Raw genomic sequence first — 16,549 nt, forward strand, 5'->3', positions numbered from 1 at the left:
GCGGGACGCGCCGACATTGGGAACGGCACTGGGGGCTCTGCAGGGGCCCAAACTTTGAGGGACCAGTGTGGCAGGACACGGGGCAGCCAGAGCCCTGAGTGCCACAGGAGGATGGGGGCAGAGACCCTGTCCTGCTGCCTGCCTGGGCTGGGTGACCAGGGGCTCCAGCTCCATGGGGGTGGCAGCGGGGCGGCAGGGCCACATGGGGAGGGTGGCAGCAGGGATGGCAGGGACACACGTGGCAGCAGCACAGTGCCAGGAGCTGGGTGGGAACATGAATGCAGTGGTGGCTGATGTGATGCAACCTGACAGCCGAGCTAATGAAGGGCCGTGGGCAGGGGGTGCCGGCCTGGCGGCCCCCAGCCCTGTCAATAAGCAGACCCAGGACAGGCACTGATGGGCCCTGGGGCTGGGAGACACCAAGGTCAGGCACAGGCAGCAGGGATGGGAGGCGGGGGACATGGCCCCAAGTCGGGGAGCCGACAGTGGTTCAGGGGTGCCCAGATGGTGAGTGGGGCCAGCGAGTGTCGCACCCAGCCCAGCTGGGCTCCTCTCCTGCTGCTGCAGAGTTGTGGGGCCAGCGAGTGTCGCACCCAGCCCAGCTGGGCTCCTCTCCTGCTGCTGCAGAGTTGTGCCGCACAGCACCGTGCAGGAGACCGTGCTACAGGAGACAGGAGCGTGTAGCCAACACCAGCATGGCATAGGCAGGACACAGCCACGGAGCATTCAGGGCTAGTGGAGGCACACTGGCCATGCTGCCATCTCCTGGTGTGGCCATGGCCGGGACCGCATGTGCAGCATCTGGCACGTGTAGGTTTGTGGGCAACGTTGCCAGATCCCAGCTGCAGGGATTGTGCTGGGCTGCATCTTCCCTCCACCTCTGCCCAGGGCTGTCCCATGTCCTTGCATGCAGCAGACACAGATCCTGTCTTGCTCAACATGTTTTATTCTTGGCCAGGAAGCTGGGCGATGCCTGGCCTATGCTGAGCCCACCAGGTCAGGCACTCACAGCCGTTTCATGTAGAAGGCTTTCCCAAGCTGGTGCAGCTCCTGCTCTTGCTGCTGGTGCTCATCCTGGAGGAGCCAGTGCAGGGCGACTCGGCGGACCTGCTGGGCACATGAGCTGGTGCTGAATACCCCATCCCTGTGGCTTGCCAGCACTGAGAGACATCGTCCCCCAGGCTGTGGTACTGGAACAGGATGAGGAGGGCACCCGACGCTGACAGCACAGGGCTCAGTGCACCCAGCTGTGCCCAACCCATATGTGGCCTCACCATCGTCTGCTCCTGGACAGCGAGGCGCAGCTCCGACTCCATGCTCTGCTGCAGCGCCCTGCAGGCCTTGGCCCAGATCCTCTCCCAGCACTGCGGGTGTCCCCCAGCCACCTGCCCACAGCTGTGGGGACATGGGGTGGTCAGGACAGGGCACTGGGGGATCAGCAGCGCCTGCTGCCCCACCCCAGCCCACCCACAGGGCTGAGCCCCAGCTCAACCCATGTGAGGGCTCCCCCTCGCCTGCTGCCCCCCAGCACAGGGGGTTCAGACCCTGGAGCTCCCTTTGCCAGCTCTACCTCTCTAGCAGCCTTCCACAGGCACTCCCCTTTGCCAGGACCTGCAACCAAAGCAACACGTTTGGGGGTCAACGGTTTAACCCGCACAAGGGGGGTGTTGTCCCCAACTGCTCCCAGGAGCCCCAGAACAGCCACCTTCCCAGCCCCTGCCCCATCCCACCTTCTCCCGCTGGAGCAAGGGGGTTGGGCTGCTTGCCACTGCCATGGCCAGTTCCGCAGGGACCCCACAGCCACCCCCTGCACCAGCCATGTCGTTAACAGTATCCCCGTTACCATGGCAGCAGCACAGGGACAGACACAGCCCTGGATCTGGCAGGGAAGGGTTCCCTGCTGTCAGAGGCCAACAGCATGCATCCTGCTTGGGGTTAACTGTCATTTTATTAAACAGCAATTAAAAAGAGTGCAGAGGCCTAGGCGAGGCGCAGGGCTCCCCATCCCACATGGTACACGCTACGGTGACTAGTGAGCAGCGGGCAGTGCCATTGGCCTGGCAGGACACAGACGTCAAGTTGGGGGTGCGAACTTTTGCCCCCGGGGGCTTGGCAGCCGCTGGCACACGAGGCGCTGGTGAGAGTGGGAGGAAACACCCCCTTGGCAGGACAGACAGGACGTTCAAAGCTGGTATTTGTCTGCCCGAGACGTCCCCAAATGCCCAGTTGCAGGAGAAAGAATAGAAACTACAGCCCAAAGAGGCACCTCAGCCACAGTGGCTAAGAACTGGCCACCAAACTATTTACACTCCATCCAGGCACCCTGGTGCATGGTCTGGGCACACAGGCAGGCTGGGCACACCTGGCTGAGAGCAGCAGGCAGCGATGGTGCCATGGGGAGAAGAGCATTCACCCTTTGGAAAGAAAGACGAGCAGCTTCAGAGCCCAAGACCCACACAGGCAGAACAGACAAACACTATCAGCCCCTGCTGGCCATCCCAGGGAAAGAGGATAGGTGGATGAGAGCGCTGGCTGGGATCCATGTCTTTTATAAATAAGCTAAAGCTGATCAGTTTATTCACAGGGACAGGGCTCTGTTGCCAGATTCAAAGCCTCAAGCCTGAAGCGTGTCCCAGGCCTGCTGCAGAGAAGACTGCACGGGCCGATCTCCTCCAGGTTCAGCAGACAGACGTGCTGCTTTAAAACAGGCTCCTGGCAAGGGCCAAGCTCCACCAGCCAAATGGGACGGAGCCTCCACTGAGCGACGATCTCCAACATCGTGCAAAAGGGAGACCCGAGAGCGCAGCTACTTCCTCCCAATGCTGCCTGCTTGGCGAACTGCGGCCAAAACCTGCCCAGGACACCAGCCGCACCCAGCAAGGGGCTCTGCTCGTGGCAGGTCCCTGGAGCAGTGCTCCCTGCACAGCTCACAGGGTGCTCTCCAGCGTGTTGTAGTTGTCCTTGAAGCTCTTCAGCTCCAGGAAGTGTTTGGCACGTTTGCTCTTCTGGTTGGAAGGCAGGTAGGTGACCTGGATGGTGGCGGGGTTGGAGACTTCGGGGGAGAGGGTGAGGTCCTTCGCTGCTGACTGGTGCTGCCACTGGCTGCTGCCTCCCCGGGCCTTGGTCCTGCAGGGAGAGGAGAGGCACCATCACAGCTGCTGCCCTTCCCAGAGGAGCCGCTTGACCATTTCATTCATGTGGCTGACATAAGGCAGATCTGCCCTCAGGATGACGGCGCTCACTGTGGTTTTGAAAACCAAGGCTGGCACTTCTGTGGGTGCCAGGCCTGGAGCCCGCATGAGGTCCCTGGCTCAAAGAGGCCAGTGCAAGCAGGAACGTGGACTGTCACCAAGTAACAAACCCAAAAATGCTATAACGGATGGGCTGCAAAGAGTAAGTAAACCTGGAAGGATGGACAGGCATAAACAGCCCATGTCTGAGGCTGGGTTTTGCCCCAAAACCCGTCTCTGTTCACACCTCCACTGTGGGCTGCTGGAGCCCAAGAAGCTACCACCGCACCCCAGCTACACACCCAGGCAGTAACACTTACAAGTTTGCCAGCTCGTTCAGAGCATCCTGGTACTTCAGATATTCCGGTTTCCCAAAGGCCTGGACACAAACCGAAAAGACCGTGGATAACCCAGATGAGGTTACAGCGTGACCTCAATCCAGCCGTCAGACTGGAGCGCAGCAACAGCCCCCTGTGCTGCTGCAGAGGCCAGGCAATGCAGCGCCAGCACTTACCCCAGTGCCGTAGCGGGCACTCTCATACCCATCCAGCAAGGTGTCAATCAAGGCTTTGCGGATGCCTTTGAATGAGGTGCTGGAATTCCGCAGTTCCAGCAGGTAGGCACAGAAGTTCTTCCCTATTAAAGACTTCGGGTACCGGCCCTCTGCATGAAATGGGATTTCTGGAAAATAAAAAGGCACAAAATAACCAGCTGAAGCGCAGGTAAAAATACTTGTGTTCACACACAGACAATGTCAGAAGTTGGTGGCTAATTAAACTTCCCACATCTGCTGCCTCCATTTGCTGACTGCTCCCAACACGTAAGTAAAGCCGACCCTCAGGCTGCTAACCTTGGATGGGATACATGACTGCTATTCCCAAATGAGGACCTTGAGCCCTATCATGAGACTGCTGGCCAATGTGCCACACCCTTACTTCCTCCACGCACGGTCTATCTCCAGTCTATCCCTCCCACTCCTGCCCTGAGCGCCCTTACCAGATGTTCTGATCGCATCCAGCGCCTTCATCCTGTAGAGGTAATTATAGCATCCTGGCAAAGAGAAAACCCAGACTGAAAGCTCTGCAAAACTTGGCAGCAGGAGGGAGGTGGGGAAAGCAGATAGGAGCAGAGTACAGAGACACCATCTCATGTCGGCTCACCAAACACGACATTGCAATGGGACAGCCAACAAGAGAGGCCAGAGACACAACTTGGCCGCAGGGGAACGACCTGCTGTAGCAGGACAAGCACTGGACGGTGATTCCGGTGGCCTCCGACTGACATGCAGCAAGAGAGGGTACCTTGTGTCTCCAGCTGCAGAAGCCTGCTGTCGTCCTCAGCTAACAGCCAGGGCTCGTACTTGATGTCTTGCACCCTCGACAGTCTAATGTCGATTTCTTCCTTTAAGTCCTGCACAGCAGGAAAAAAAAACCTGTTTACAGAGCACTCACTTTGTTTGTGGGATTGCAAGCATGATAACAGCCAAGTCCTGGGGCCCCTCTGAAATAAACTTGCTCCCTCTCCAACCATCTGTCACCACACTGAGGTGGCAGCTCCTGGAAACATCCGATTTTGAAGCAGACCCTGCCTGCCCCTCCAGGTACAGATGGGTCCATGGGCACAGGGGAGGGAGGGCACATCCCCACCGCAGGGTTGCGTGCACCCACCTTGGGCGCATGCTGTCCGACAGGCACATGGGGGCCACGGCGGGACTTCATGGCGAAGCGCATGATCTGGCGTTTCACAAAGATGAACAGCAGCACGAAGACCTGGACCACAGCAAGGACGGGGGTCAAGCATGTTGACCTGCACCCCAGGGGGTCTCACAGCCAGCCTGGGGTCAGCCCCACTGAATCCTATTCCCAACTCTGCGGACACTCCAGGCCAAGCAACCACAGGGCCGCACAGACCCTCTCTAAACCGGCAAGCACAGGGGTCCCTGTTCAGCCCATCAGGAGCCCCATGAACACCCGGGGCGGCCCCACAAACAGCCCAGCCTCCACAGAGGCTCCTACTCACGTCCTCTCCCTGCCCCACAGATGCCAGGACCCCACGGGCACTCCGGCCCAGCCCCGTGAAGGCCCCGAGTCCAGCTGGACGGCAGTTCCCCACCGACATGTCCCACCAGAGCTTTACGGACACCTCGGGTCCGGCCTCACAGGGGCCGCACGGACACCCCAGGATCGGCCTCACAGGAGCCCCGGCCCCACGGGAGCCCCACAGACACCCCGGGCCCGGTTCCACGGGCGCCCGGGCCCCACGGACACATCAGGCCCGTCCCCCCGGGCCGCCCCGCGCCCGCCCGACTCACCAAGCTGCCGTAGGCCATCACCAGCACCACGTTGACCCCGGAGAGCCAGTTGCTGCCGGACCCCGCCATCCCCTGCCCGGCCCGGGGGCGCACAACATGGCGGCCACCGAAGCCGCTCCGCGCCCCCGCCACGTGACAGAGAGCGAAGGCACTCTCACGTGACGCGGCGCCTCGCGTCACACGCGCAGGCTGCCAAGAGAGCGCCCCTCCCCACCCCCCGCGCTCGTCACGTGGGTGAAGCCAGGCTGGCCCTGCCCCCGCGCCCTCTTCACGTGATGGGGGCGGGCGCCGCTGGTAGTTGTCAGTGTGGTGAGACCCAGGTAAAGTTGGCTGCGCGGAGGCGGCGGCGGCTCCGGTAACTGCGCGCGGCCCCTTTAAATCCCGCCACCCCCCACCCCCCCCCTCTACCGCGCGCCCCTCGGCCCTCCCGGCCTAGCTACCGCCCTCCCGGTGCCGTCGCGCCGCTCTCGGGGTGGCCGCCGCGCCTCGCCGCCGGGCCCCGCGCGGCCTAGTGGGCCAGGCCGCAGCCGGGGACTGTCGTAGCGCGCGGCCGCAGGTGAGGGCGGGCGGGCGGACAGAGCTGGAGGCTGGCGGAGGAGGAGGAGGGAGAGGAATGGCGGCCGCGGCCATGAGGGCGGAAGCGGCCCGCGCTTGCCCGCCTCCCGGGTGCGGGCCCGGCCTGGCGCCGCGCCGCCGTGGGGGCTCCCGCCTGGCGCCGCGGGTGCTCTCCGCCCCGCTCCGGTTCCCTCCGGCTGTTCGCCCCCATTGTGTGCCGTGGGTTGGGCCGCCGGGCCTGCTGGGCCGCTGGACCGGGCGGTTCCGGCCCTGGCGTGTTCCCGGGGCCCGCCCGGCCCCGCCGCTGCCGGCGGTAACAATGGGGGCCGCACTGCCCCGCTACCGTCGTGCTCTCGGGGCTGTTCGCGTGCGACCGGGTCCGCCTCCGGCACCTTTTCTTCGGCAGCGCCTTGGGGGTCGTTGCCGGCGGCAGCCCCTCGGTGCGGGGCGGGCCTCTGCCGCCCTCCTGAAGCTCCCGGGCGATGCCGGTTCGGTGGCCCTGGAGCAGCCCCGGCCCATGAGCGTGTGGCCCGCTCGAGGTGCCGTGCACGGCGTTTGCCTCCATGCCGGTTTGGGGTACTCTTCCCGATAAAGCCCTGCACATCGATGCCTAACTAGGGCCTCTGATAGCATATGCGGGGGCATCGCCCCAAAATCTCGTACTCTGCGTGCACGGGAGTTATTCGGTTTGCAGCCGCGATGGGTTCACCCCAGAGGAAAACTCATAACGCTGATAAACCAGCCCCCCCCCCCCGTCGTGCTCCTTCGGGTGCTTGTTCCGCCCCATGTTGCAGGAAAACCTTTCCAAATGCTTTGCCCTCTGTGGTCCTTTCCTTTGGAGCTTTGGAGTCTTTTGCACATGTTAATTAAGCTGTGTTGGAGGGGGATGGAAATGCCAATTTTCTGTATTGACGGACAAGGGAAACTGAGGCTGGGATGTGCCGGGACTTGCCCAGCATCAGCCAGCAGGTCTGGCATAGCTGGGGATAGCGGATGTGACCAACAGATCCTTGTTCTAAAACTGTAACTTACCTGAAATTTTTAATAAAAAGAACAGTTTGTTATGTTTTTGTATCACCTCTTTTTCTGGAGACTTCACGTTTCGTGTATCTGAGGTTTTCTCCTTTCTAGGTATGGAAGGTGAGTAGCAGTGTAGCCTGAAAAGAAAAAGGGGTAAATGCAGTGTGTCACATTTACTTGCAGCTTCTTTGAAGAAAAGATGTAAAGTGTAGCTGTGAAGCTGTTTCTTTTCTCTAAATCTTGTATGAATGCATCGCTTTTCTGTTGTTCTGAAATGTAAGTGCTGGTCCAGTTTAATGCTGTTTCTCTGGTGTAGATCAGCCACTGATTTGCTTTGGCTGGAGTTGCCCTTTTTTATTGCATCCCTCATGGTGAATATATATGGGTTTGCTTTTAAAAAAAAAAACAAACAAGCACCTAAAACGCTTTTGATGAAGATTGTTTTGAACTGGTAAACTCATATTATCATCACTTCTGTGCGGGGCCAGTTCAAGTGTCGGGATAACCAAGATTTGCAGTTAAATGTTGCCCATGAGCTGTACTGAAGTTACACGACTGAGGAGTAAATTAGCAGCAGCCAAGTCATCTTCCCTCAATGTAGCATGTGGAGTGTTGCATGGGGACACCCGCTTACCCAATGGTCTCAGCAGGGTCAGGGCCTGGCTGATATTTCTATAATAGATGTTTTTCTTGTGGTTTTTTTGCATGTTAAAGAGAAAATAATCATGATTTAATCGTGGCAGAAATGCAGCTGGGCAGAGCGGAGTGTGGCAGCTGTTGAACAATGCCCAGCCACTGCACAAAGGTTTGGGGCAGCAGACTGCTGGAACTGTATCCTATTGAAATTGCAGATTAAGTTACTGCAAACGCGCAGGATTGCTTCCCTCTGGGCCTGCAGTTCTGCTGCCAAATTGGTTTAATGTGACAACTTGTTTGTGCGTGAAACACTTAGAACTGGAAGAGACGTAGTGGTGGAGAGCGAAAATAAATACTGTGGGGAAGAAGCCTGCATGGAGCATGGGAGGGATGGCTGCATAGCCCACAAGGCTTTGTCTGCTCTGCCTTGGGTGAAGCCCAGGCTTGGTGCTCTCCCTTAAGTCTGCTCAGCGTCACATGCAACTTTGGGGGTCCTGGTGACCAGACAGGTGGCTTGGGATTATTTCCGGATAAGAAACCTTGGCACTGTATATCTGGAAAACTGTGGTTTTAAGTTGCTGTGAGGCATGGGTAGCCCCGAAGGGCAAACTTGTGAGGTTTTGTGGGAAGCTGCGGGAGCAATTGCACTTGAAAACTTGCCTACAAAGGAAGGCTAGATGCTGATGGGAGCAGGAGTGGTGGCGTGTGCATTGAGCTACAGTGTGGAGGTGACATTAGGGTCTCCATGCTGTTGGGGAAAGATCTCCCACCCCAGCTGAGCACTCTGCTTGCGGACTTGAACAAGAGACTCCCCAGTTGTTACCAGGCTGTTTGCTAACACGGCTTCTGAGCTTTCCCTGCTTTGCACGCCAGGTCTTGCTCTGTGCTGCCAAGTTGGTGTTCACAAGCAACATTTCGGATCATGTCCTGCAGGTCGGATTTTCTTGCTCAGGTTTCCTCCCTGCTCTTACGTTCTGTATGTGGCTCCTTCCCCTGTTCCAACCGTCTGCCTCCAGCACTGGCACCTGGAGCAGACCCTGCTGCTTTGGAGGAGGGTGTTGCAGTCTTGTTAACGAAATAAAAAAATGTGAAGTTTGCAATTATTGAGATTTCAGGCTCTTGGAAGTAGCAAATCCTGCCAAGTGCCATGGGATATGTCTGGTATCCCTTGGGCCTGGGAGATGATAGACAGGGTAAAACTCCTCAGTGCTGATTGTATTCTAACCGTCTGGGTTGGACTCTTCCTCTGAAGACCAGTGTGAGGTTATAAAACTCCAATTCCTTTGAACACTCCATGGCCTGAGCTCTTGCTGGGTTTTGCTTTAAGAAGTTACCCAACAATGTTAGTGGCTGTTATTCCTTGTTGACATCTAGTTCACTTTTTTGGTAGTTTTTTAATCCAGAATACTCAGTTCAAGAAAACTTAATGTTTCCAGTTCTGGGGAATAATTGAAGCAAGCAAAAATGGGCAGTTACACAAGGGTGGTATATTTTTACAACAATACCCATAAACCTGTGGCACCACTTATTAGTGGAGTATTTTTGCTTCCCCTGCCCTGCTTTGAAGGCAAGAAGGGAGAAGGGGAAGTAGCTGATGTGTCTGAGGCTCTGAGATGTTCTGCTCTCCAAATGAAGTTTCTTTAGAGCTTTTTTCAAGCATTCCTTGTTCCAGTTGATCGCTGTAGCCTCTTACAGCCCTGGTCATGGCAAATCCTTGCTTGCTCACACACTTGTGTTTTAGCAGCAAGTCGTTAAACCCTTTACTCAGAGTACTTCTGCTCCTGTGTCCTGATTGCTCCCACCTGGATGCACGTGATGTTTTGTTTGGAGCATTCTGCTGTGGTAGTGGTGGAGAAACCTCAAGAAGTACAAGTCTTGGGACCATGTGGAAATGGTAGACTGGCCTGCCATGGCTTTGGGGGAAGCAGTGGGGAGGGTGGGGGCCTGCAACGGCTTTGCTGGCTGCCTTGCCCATTCAATCGTTCAGTCTTGTCGCTGCCTTTTGTTTTTGGTTTCTAACAGTCTGTTCTCTCTTCTCCCCTGACCCACCACAGAGTTCTACCTTGTAAATACTGTTATTTGTATATACTGTAAATGATGACATCGGTGGGCACTAACCGAGCCCGGGGGAACTGGGAGCAGACACAGACACAGAGCCAGACACAGCACAAGCAGCGGCCGCAGGTAAGGGCAGCGTCCATGGAAACCAGTTAGCTTGGAGGTGGAGACCTGGCACTCCTGCCTGGCCCGGTGCTAACAGCTGGGCTTGGCCTAACGAACTTCCTGAGTGCTGCAGGGTGCTGCTCGCAGAGCCAGGTTAATTGCGCGGCCACTGATGGTGGGATTTCTGCATCGGTGTCTCCAAGCAGTAGCCGGGGCTGAGATTTGGTTTTACTTCCATCTGACCATTCCCCGTTCACTTTAATGAATGCAAGTGGCTGAGAAGCCACCTGCAGTGGGTTCTGGTGTTCTGGTGGTGGCAAGGTCTGCCTCAAAGTGGATATAGTTTAGGTGATTGTTGCTCACCTGGTGCCGTGAGGCCATCCAGCAATATGTCCCTTTCTTCCAGACTCCCCTCACTTGCTCCTCTTCTATCTGACTTTCTCTCTGAAGCTTTCCACTTTCTGACCCTTGTTTGCGCCTTCTCTTCATCATATTGGTTCATTTCCAGAGATCTCAGGGAAGCAGTATGGCCTTTGGAGGAAGGTTTGTTGGAAATGCACCACTCTAACTGCGTGCCCTCTTTACATTCAATTTCTTTAGGCTACTGCAGAACAGATTCGACTTGCACAGATGATTTCGGACCACAACGATGCTGACTTTGAGGAGAAGGTGAAACAAGTGAGTGCAGAAAGTGAGGATGAACCCTGACAGGAAGACAAGATTGATGTTGAGAGTACCCTGAATGCTGGGTGGGGTGGGGGAAGGAATGTGGCCAGCTGCTCCCTGAATTTCCTTGGACTGGCTTGTTCCCCAGAACGCAGGGAACAGTGTTATCCTGAGAAAAGGAGGTTAAAGGTTGGGTTGTGATGAAACAACAGTAACTCAGAAATTCCCAGCCTCAGTTACTTCTGGTTGAGGAGTCATAATTAAGCTGAGAAGGCTGGGGAGACTCCTAAACCCTGATACTTCTTTGTAGGACTTCTGGTTTGGGATTCAACTTGCTTGCTTCCTAAGAGATCCATAGAGATTTTGGTGCCTTCTTGGTTTGGAACACACTGACTGTGGTGTTGTCTTCTCTATAGCTGATTGACATCACAGGCAAGAACCAGGATGAGTGTGTGATTGCTCTGCATGATTGCAATGGAGATGTTAACAGAGCCATCAACGTGCTGCTGGAGGGCAATCCGGACACGGTAGGATTGGGTCCTGTAACTCTGGTGAGGCCTAGTTCAGTGTAACTGCATATTTGGAGACAAGACATACAGTAATGTCTAGCTAACGAGAACCAAAATGACTGACTAGTTCCACAAGTAGCATATAGAGTGTGATTGTGTCCTGGCTTCTTAACATTGCTCTCTGTAGGCTTGCACAGAATGCAAGCATGGCCAGCAGGCCCAAAGGAATAGAGGGGAAAGTGCAATAAATCATTTAGTTCCTATTCCTTTGAATTCCAAGCACTCTGACGACAGTACAGTGGCATCTGTATAAGCTTTCACACTGTTGTGAGTGTAAAGTACCTTATCTTTTCCCACGAGGGCTGAGTGACCTGTGTTGAAAGGCAGGTATGTGTCAGCTGTGGTTTCTTTCTGTTAGAGCAATGCAGTGTTTCTGGCCCTAAATACTCACTTCTCAGCGATGCGCTGACTGGCTTTTGTGTCGCTGTCCATGTCACATTTTTGAGGGTATATTTGCTGTTTGTTTTCTGTGGACTTAGGCTCAACTCCTGTCACTTCTGCAGGTGCCTGTCTCAGGCAAGCCAAAGTCAGCTCTGAGAACAAGTGAGCACTTGCTTAGGTGGACCTTCCACCTCGTGTGTGGGATGTCATTCATTTTGTGACAGACAGCAGAGACGCAAGTTCTGTACAGTCCAGTAAACAGCCTACAAATATCAGATCCTTCCAAACTGCCACTGACCAAACATGTCTTCCCAGCACCCTGGTCTGGCTGAAGCTGACTCAACATTTTGTAGAGTTGAGGCTCCAAATGTCACTTCAGAATATTATGTATTAGCTCATTCTTTTTTCTCATTAGCCCTGAGCGTAGATGGATGAACTGGACACCTCAGACTATATTGTGTAACGTAGCTGCTCCCCAGTGTCAGGTGCTTTGCTAGCTGTGGCACCAGCCAAGTTCAGTACAACGCACATAAGCGTTCTTCCTTGCCGTTAGAGAGCCCTTTCCATTCACAACTGAACAAAATAGCTGTTGGAAAATCCTTTTAGAAAGGGGGATGATAGGAATGTGCATTGCTGAGGCAAAGCTCTGCTGTGACTGTATTTGCCTCCACATCCCTTGTAACTGGTGGCTTCTAGTTAAATGACAAACCCCTGTAATCACAATTGCGTTTCCTAGATAAACACATTGCTCATGAAAATAGCATCCAGGATAGTGTGCAGCAAACTGCATTATGTAGCAGTACCTCCTTTATTTGAGCAGCTGAAACGCCCAGCAATGTGAGATATGCAGGGCAAGGCACGGCTACTGTGGAAGATTTGTAGAGGCAGAAACAGAGTTGGCAGAGCAAAGCCCTTGAGTGCCTGCCACTTCTCTAGCCTGCAGTGCCATGGGGGGCCTGTGAGCTGGTACCTGCATCACTGAGCACAGGCAGCATCTGCACTGTAATTGGTCAAAGGTCTTGGAGCTGCTTCTGGCCTGGATTCAGCTTGTGCAGCAATCCTGTAAAGGGGATTTTCTGATAAGAAATAGACTTGCTAATTGGTCAGGTACTCCCATGCTGATGAAGACAGCTCACCTGCTGAGCTAGTTACTCATAATGTACTGTATTTCAAACAGTAAAGGAGCTGGCATGATCTTAGCATTGGGTTAGACTTGGCTTAAAATTACAGTATTCAAAGCAAATGTTTTCCTAAATTTCCTTCTGAGCCAGATACCTATGGAGAGAGACTTCAGAAGCCTTGGGTTTGAAGGCTTTTTTTTGGTCACTGTCCCTGCATGTTGCCATCTGAAACCAGCTGTTTACTTGTCTGCCAGTTATGTTTTCAGGTGTTTGTCAATGACTTGAGACTATTTTTAATTGTTCGAACAGTGTGCAGCATCAGAGTATGAAACCACTACAGACTGTCATAAAGTACACCAATGCAGGCCCACAGCAATAAGCTAGAGGCATGCTTAAGTTTTTAGTTGAGCTTGGGATGACTTGAACTTGCCTGTTGGATAAATTCTATGTTACTCTTCTCCTTATGAGTTGCTATTTAGGGAAGAGGTTTTGTTAAATCACTGCATCTGAGAGAGTAACTTAACCCAAAATCTTGACTGCAGACACTTTGGAACATTTACCTGGGTTATTCTGAGAGCTCCCCAAAACAGTGACCTATATGAAATGGGAGGGGGGTTTTTCCCCCTAAACAGGGTAAATTTATCCACGCTTTGAACTTGAGTAAGTATTATGCCCGCTCTACTTAAGAGGTTTAGTAGATCTTTGCAGAAATAGAATAAATCATCTCCTGTTACCTCAAACTGCATGCCAGTCAGCTGTAAGAAGGCTTTCCTTGAAGGAAGAAGCTGTACTGTGTGTAGGCTGATAGACTCTTCTAAAAAAAAAAAAAAAAAAAAAAAAATTTGGGCTGGAAACCATTTTTCTGGAGACCGTTGCTATATTCTCTGTAGCATGTTTCAATATGTGTGTACTTGCATCTTGCATCGATCAAATTATGATTAACTTTTTTCCCTTCTGCAAACCTTCAGCATTCCTGGGAAATGGTTGGGAAGAAGAAGGGTGTCTCAGGACAGAAGGAGAGTGGACAGGCAGAACCCAGTGAAGAAAGCAAAGAAAACCGGGAGAGGGATCGGGATTTCAGCAGACGACGTGGCGGGCCACCGAGGCGGGGGCGAGGTGCCAGCCGTGGAAGAGAGTGTATGGACCTGCCCTTTAATAACACCTGTAACTGTCATGGTGCATGCCAAGGCACTTTGTGCTGCATAAAAGCTGTCAGTAAAGCTTCTTGGGCAGACGCATCTTCGAGAAAAAACATCCTTGTGTGTGTGGCGATCTGATGCTCCCCTATCTGAGGTGGTTCCTTGGGTGATACCCTCAATACCATCAGCTTAAATAAAAAGAAGTTATGGGAGTGTTTGATGGTGTGGTCTCCCACACAGCCACTGTGCTTTAGTGTTTGAGGTCTGGTCTTATATCCTCCCTAAAGCAGGATGAATCTTGAAATTATCTTTGCATTGTTCTGTCTTTCAGTTCGGGGCCAGGAGAATGGACTAGATGGTGGTAAGAGTGGAGGATCTTCTGGAAGAGGCACAGAAAGAGGGAGGCGGGGACGTGGCCGAGGCCGAGGTACACATGGGGTTTGAGGTCAGAGGGGGTGGGAGAAGAAAAATTACATTAGCGTATCTATCTCCTCCATGAGGTTTGAAAGCCTCTTTTGTGGGAGGAATTGCCAAACTGAAAATTAAGCACTTGATTTTTCTGTTCTTATGCTTGCACTTAGTACCTACATGTTGCTTCCCCATCTTAAGCATGCTAGAAACAGTATCTCATTCTTACATCCCATCCATGAAGTTGGAAAAAAATAGGGCTTTAGAAGTGGGATGTTAAAAAGAAACTAAGGTGACTATTTGGCAGGTGGGCCAATTGCTTGTTAGCAACAGAATGCGGATCCTCCTTGTTCTTGCACATGGGTCTCTGAGCACCATTGCTGTGCAAATGCTTGGCTTGGTTTTTAAATACTCAGTGGCAGAAATTCATTTTTCCACAAAATTTGTGCTGCTCGGGAATTGTTGCTGAGGGCATACACTGCAGAAATCAGAACCTGGCGTCTGGTACTTATGGTTTGTGCCAGCTGGAGACCTCATCTGAGCCTGGAATCATGCATTGTTGATTATACTGCCAGCCAGCTGAGGTCATTCCCATACATATAAAGATGCTGCTGGAAGTCCCATCAACTCAGGAAGATCCTCACCACTTTCATATTCTGGGCATCAGAACTCCATATGTTGTTCAAATGTTTCTTTTCCTGGTGATGCAGAGCCAAGAGAGATGCTCAGCACTGCATGTGTGTGTATATTTTATAGGTGGCTCTGGAAGGCGAGGGGGAAGATTTTCTGCCCAAGGCATGGGGTAAGTTTCACTGGTGCCAACCACTGCAAAAATAAGTCTTTGTGCACAAATAGTACTGTTTGTGTCACTTTTGTTCTGATTTTCCTTTTTTGTTGATAAAGCCAGAACTGCATCATGCTAGCTTAAATCTGGAATGGCTGGTGTCGCTCAGGCACACCTCTGCTGAGAACTGTCTTTCAAGACTCTTTGAGATGTGTTATGGTCTGAATAAAACCAGTTGCTCTGAAAATGCTTAGGGAGAGGGAGTAAAAATTTCCATCCTCATATTTCTTACAGAACTTTCAACCCAGCTGACTATGCTGAGCCAGCCGGCACGGATGAGAACTACGGGAATAGCAACAACAACACATGGAACAACACTGGCAGTTTTGAGCCGGATGATGGCACAAGTAAGTGGTCTTCATGCGCATTTGCTGTTTTCTATTTAGAGGGTAAGTGGATTTTGTGTCCATCCAGTTGCACCGAGGAGGTTCTGGGTAGGTTGTTGGCTCAGAGATGGATTTCAGTGACCCTGTTTCTTTGCACCTGGAGGTGCCTTTGCATCAGTTAGGGTGACCACATTGGAAACTGGGAGATGGATGATTGTTCTGGTCTGAGCTTGTGCGTGCCGTTGCCCAACAGAGGCACGGGAACAGTTGCCTCCGCTTGTTTTCCAGTAGAAACCATGCTGCCTCTTTGGAAGAGTCTTTTTTATAAACTGTAGCGTGTTAAACACATGCAGGTTCTCTCAATATTTGGTGCATCCTCCAGAGAATATCACTTGGAGTTCAGATGTCTTGCTCTTGGTATGGGGAGCATTTTGTCTTTCATGGTCATCTTGCTCAAACTGCTGTAGAATGAGACCTTATTACAGAAAGCTCACTGAAAAGAAGTCTTCATTGCTTCCTTGTTGAAGCAAACGTTTCTTCACTGGGCAGTTCGTGAATACTGATCTGCCCTTGCATGTTCTCTTGCATTGGAAAAATGGTACTTTTTTTTTTGTTTCAAGTATGCACACTATTGTAAGACACAAGTGAACTCAGATTTTGCAGTGTGATAACTGGACAGAGTCACAAGGGACAATCCTTAATCGTAAGTAGTCTATTTGTGTGGGTTTTTTAAGAGTGGTTGTGGGGCGCTTTTTTGTGGAGCTATCTTGAACCACTGTGAAGTCAAACCATTTTTCCCTGATTTTTGAGCATTCAAGTAAATACCACATCTTGGTTATAAGAAGCATTCACAACAGTATTAATGTTGCTTTAGGCCACTTCCATATTTCTTTTATTTGCTGAAAAACTGATAGCTTTGGTAAGAGACAGATAAAGTACTGTAAACTGTGATACCTTTTCCTATGCGTTGTTAGTGCAGGGGTTATTTAGTTGGTTTGTGTTCTGGTGTGGTTTTGTTTGGGGGTTTTCCGTTTGTTTGGTTTTTTGTTTTTTTCTAGAAAACAGCTGTTTTGAAAGGGGAAAAATAAGCATGGCTTTGTAAAACACTAGCAGATTGATCATCTTGCTGACTGAAAAATGGAGTTTTAAATACTGGAGAGAGTAGTGTAGGCACGTGTTG

At 52.6% G+C, this 16,549-nt stretch overlaps 2 protein-coding genes across 18 annotated transcripts in view; one reads left to right on the plus strand and one right to left on the minus strand.

The window, feature by feature from the left end:
- Positions 1-1,929: 1,929 nt before the first annotated feature.
- C7H1orf43 (chromosome 7 C1orf43 homolog) lies at positions 1,930-5,722 on the minus strand. 3 transcript variants are annotated; one of them, XM_049804828.1, is made up of 7 exons: positions 5,542-5,719; positions 4,898-4,999; positions 4,391-4,640; positions 4,227-4,280; positions 3,745-3,911; positions 3,551-3,609; positions 1,930-3,126 (listed from the first exon to the last, which is right to left on the minus strand). In XM_049804828.1, the coding sequence occupies exons 1-7, from the start codon at positions 5,608-5,610 to the stop codon at positions 2,928-2,930; spliced, it is 900 nt and encodes a 299-aa protein (XP_049660785.1). In that variant the 5' UTR covers positions 5,611-5,719; the 3' UTR covers positions 1,930-2,927. The 3 variants fall into 3 exon arrangements, with proteins under 3 accessions (XP_049660785.1, XP_049660786.1, XP_049660787.1); XM_049804829.1 differs by having other exon boundaries at positions 4,532-4,640; positions 5,542-5,717; XM_049804830.1 differs by lacking the exon at positions 1,930-3,126 and adding an exon at positions 3,133-3,403 and having other exon boundaries at positions 5,542-5,722.
- Positions 5,723-5,771: 49 nt separating this feature from the next.
- Positions 5,772-16,549, plus strand: part of UBAP2L (ubiquitin associated protein 2 like) — a 31,233-nt gene continuing 20,455 nt past the window's right edge. For 6 of the 15 annotated variants that reach the window (XM_049804812.1, XM_049804815.1, XM_049804814.1 and 3 more), the window contains exons 1-8: positions 5,772-5,861; positions 9,807-9,936; positions 10,516-10,593; positions 10,998-11,132; positions 13,621-13,789; positions 14,123-14,218; positions 14,956-15,001; positions 15,278-15,390. In XM_049804812.1, coding sequence (XP_049660769.1) covers positions 9,847-9,936; positions 10,516-10,593; positions 10,998-11,132; positions 13,621-13,789; positions 14,123-14,218; positions 14,956-15,001; positions 15,278-15,390 — 727 coding nt within the window. In that variant the 5' untranslated portion in view covers positions 5,772-5,861; positions 9,807-9,846. Of the gene's footprint in view, positions 5,897-9,806; positions 9,937-10,515; positions 10,594-10,997; positions 11,133-13,620; positions 13,790-14,122; positions 14,219-14,955; positions 15,002-15,277; positions 15,391-16,549 lie in introns of all 15 variants that reach the window. The other 9 variants (XM_049804816.1, XM_049804817.1, XM_049804820.1 and 6 more) reach the window with 4 other exon arrangements.

Source organism: Accipiter gentilis, chromosome 7 (assembly GCF_929443795.1).
Source record: "Accipiter gentilis chromosome 7, bAccGen1.1, whole genome shotgun sequence".
In the NCBI taxonomy this organism is placed as follows: domain Eukaryota; kingdom Metazoa; phylum Chordata; class Aves; order Accipitriformes; family Accipitridae; genus Astur; species Astur gentilis.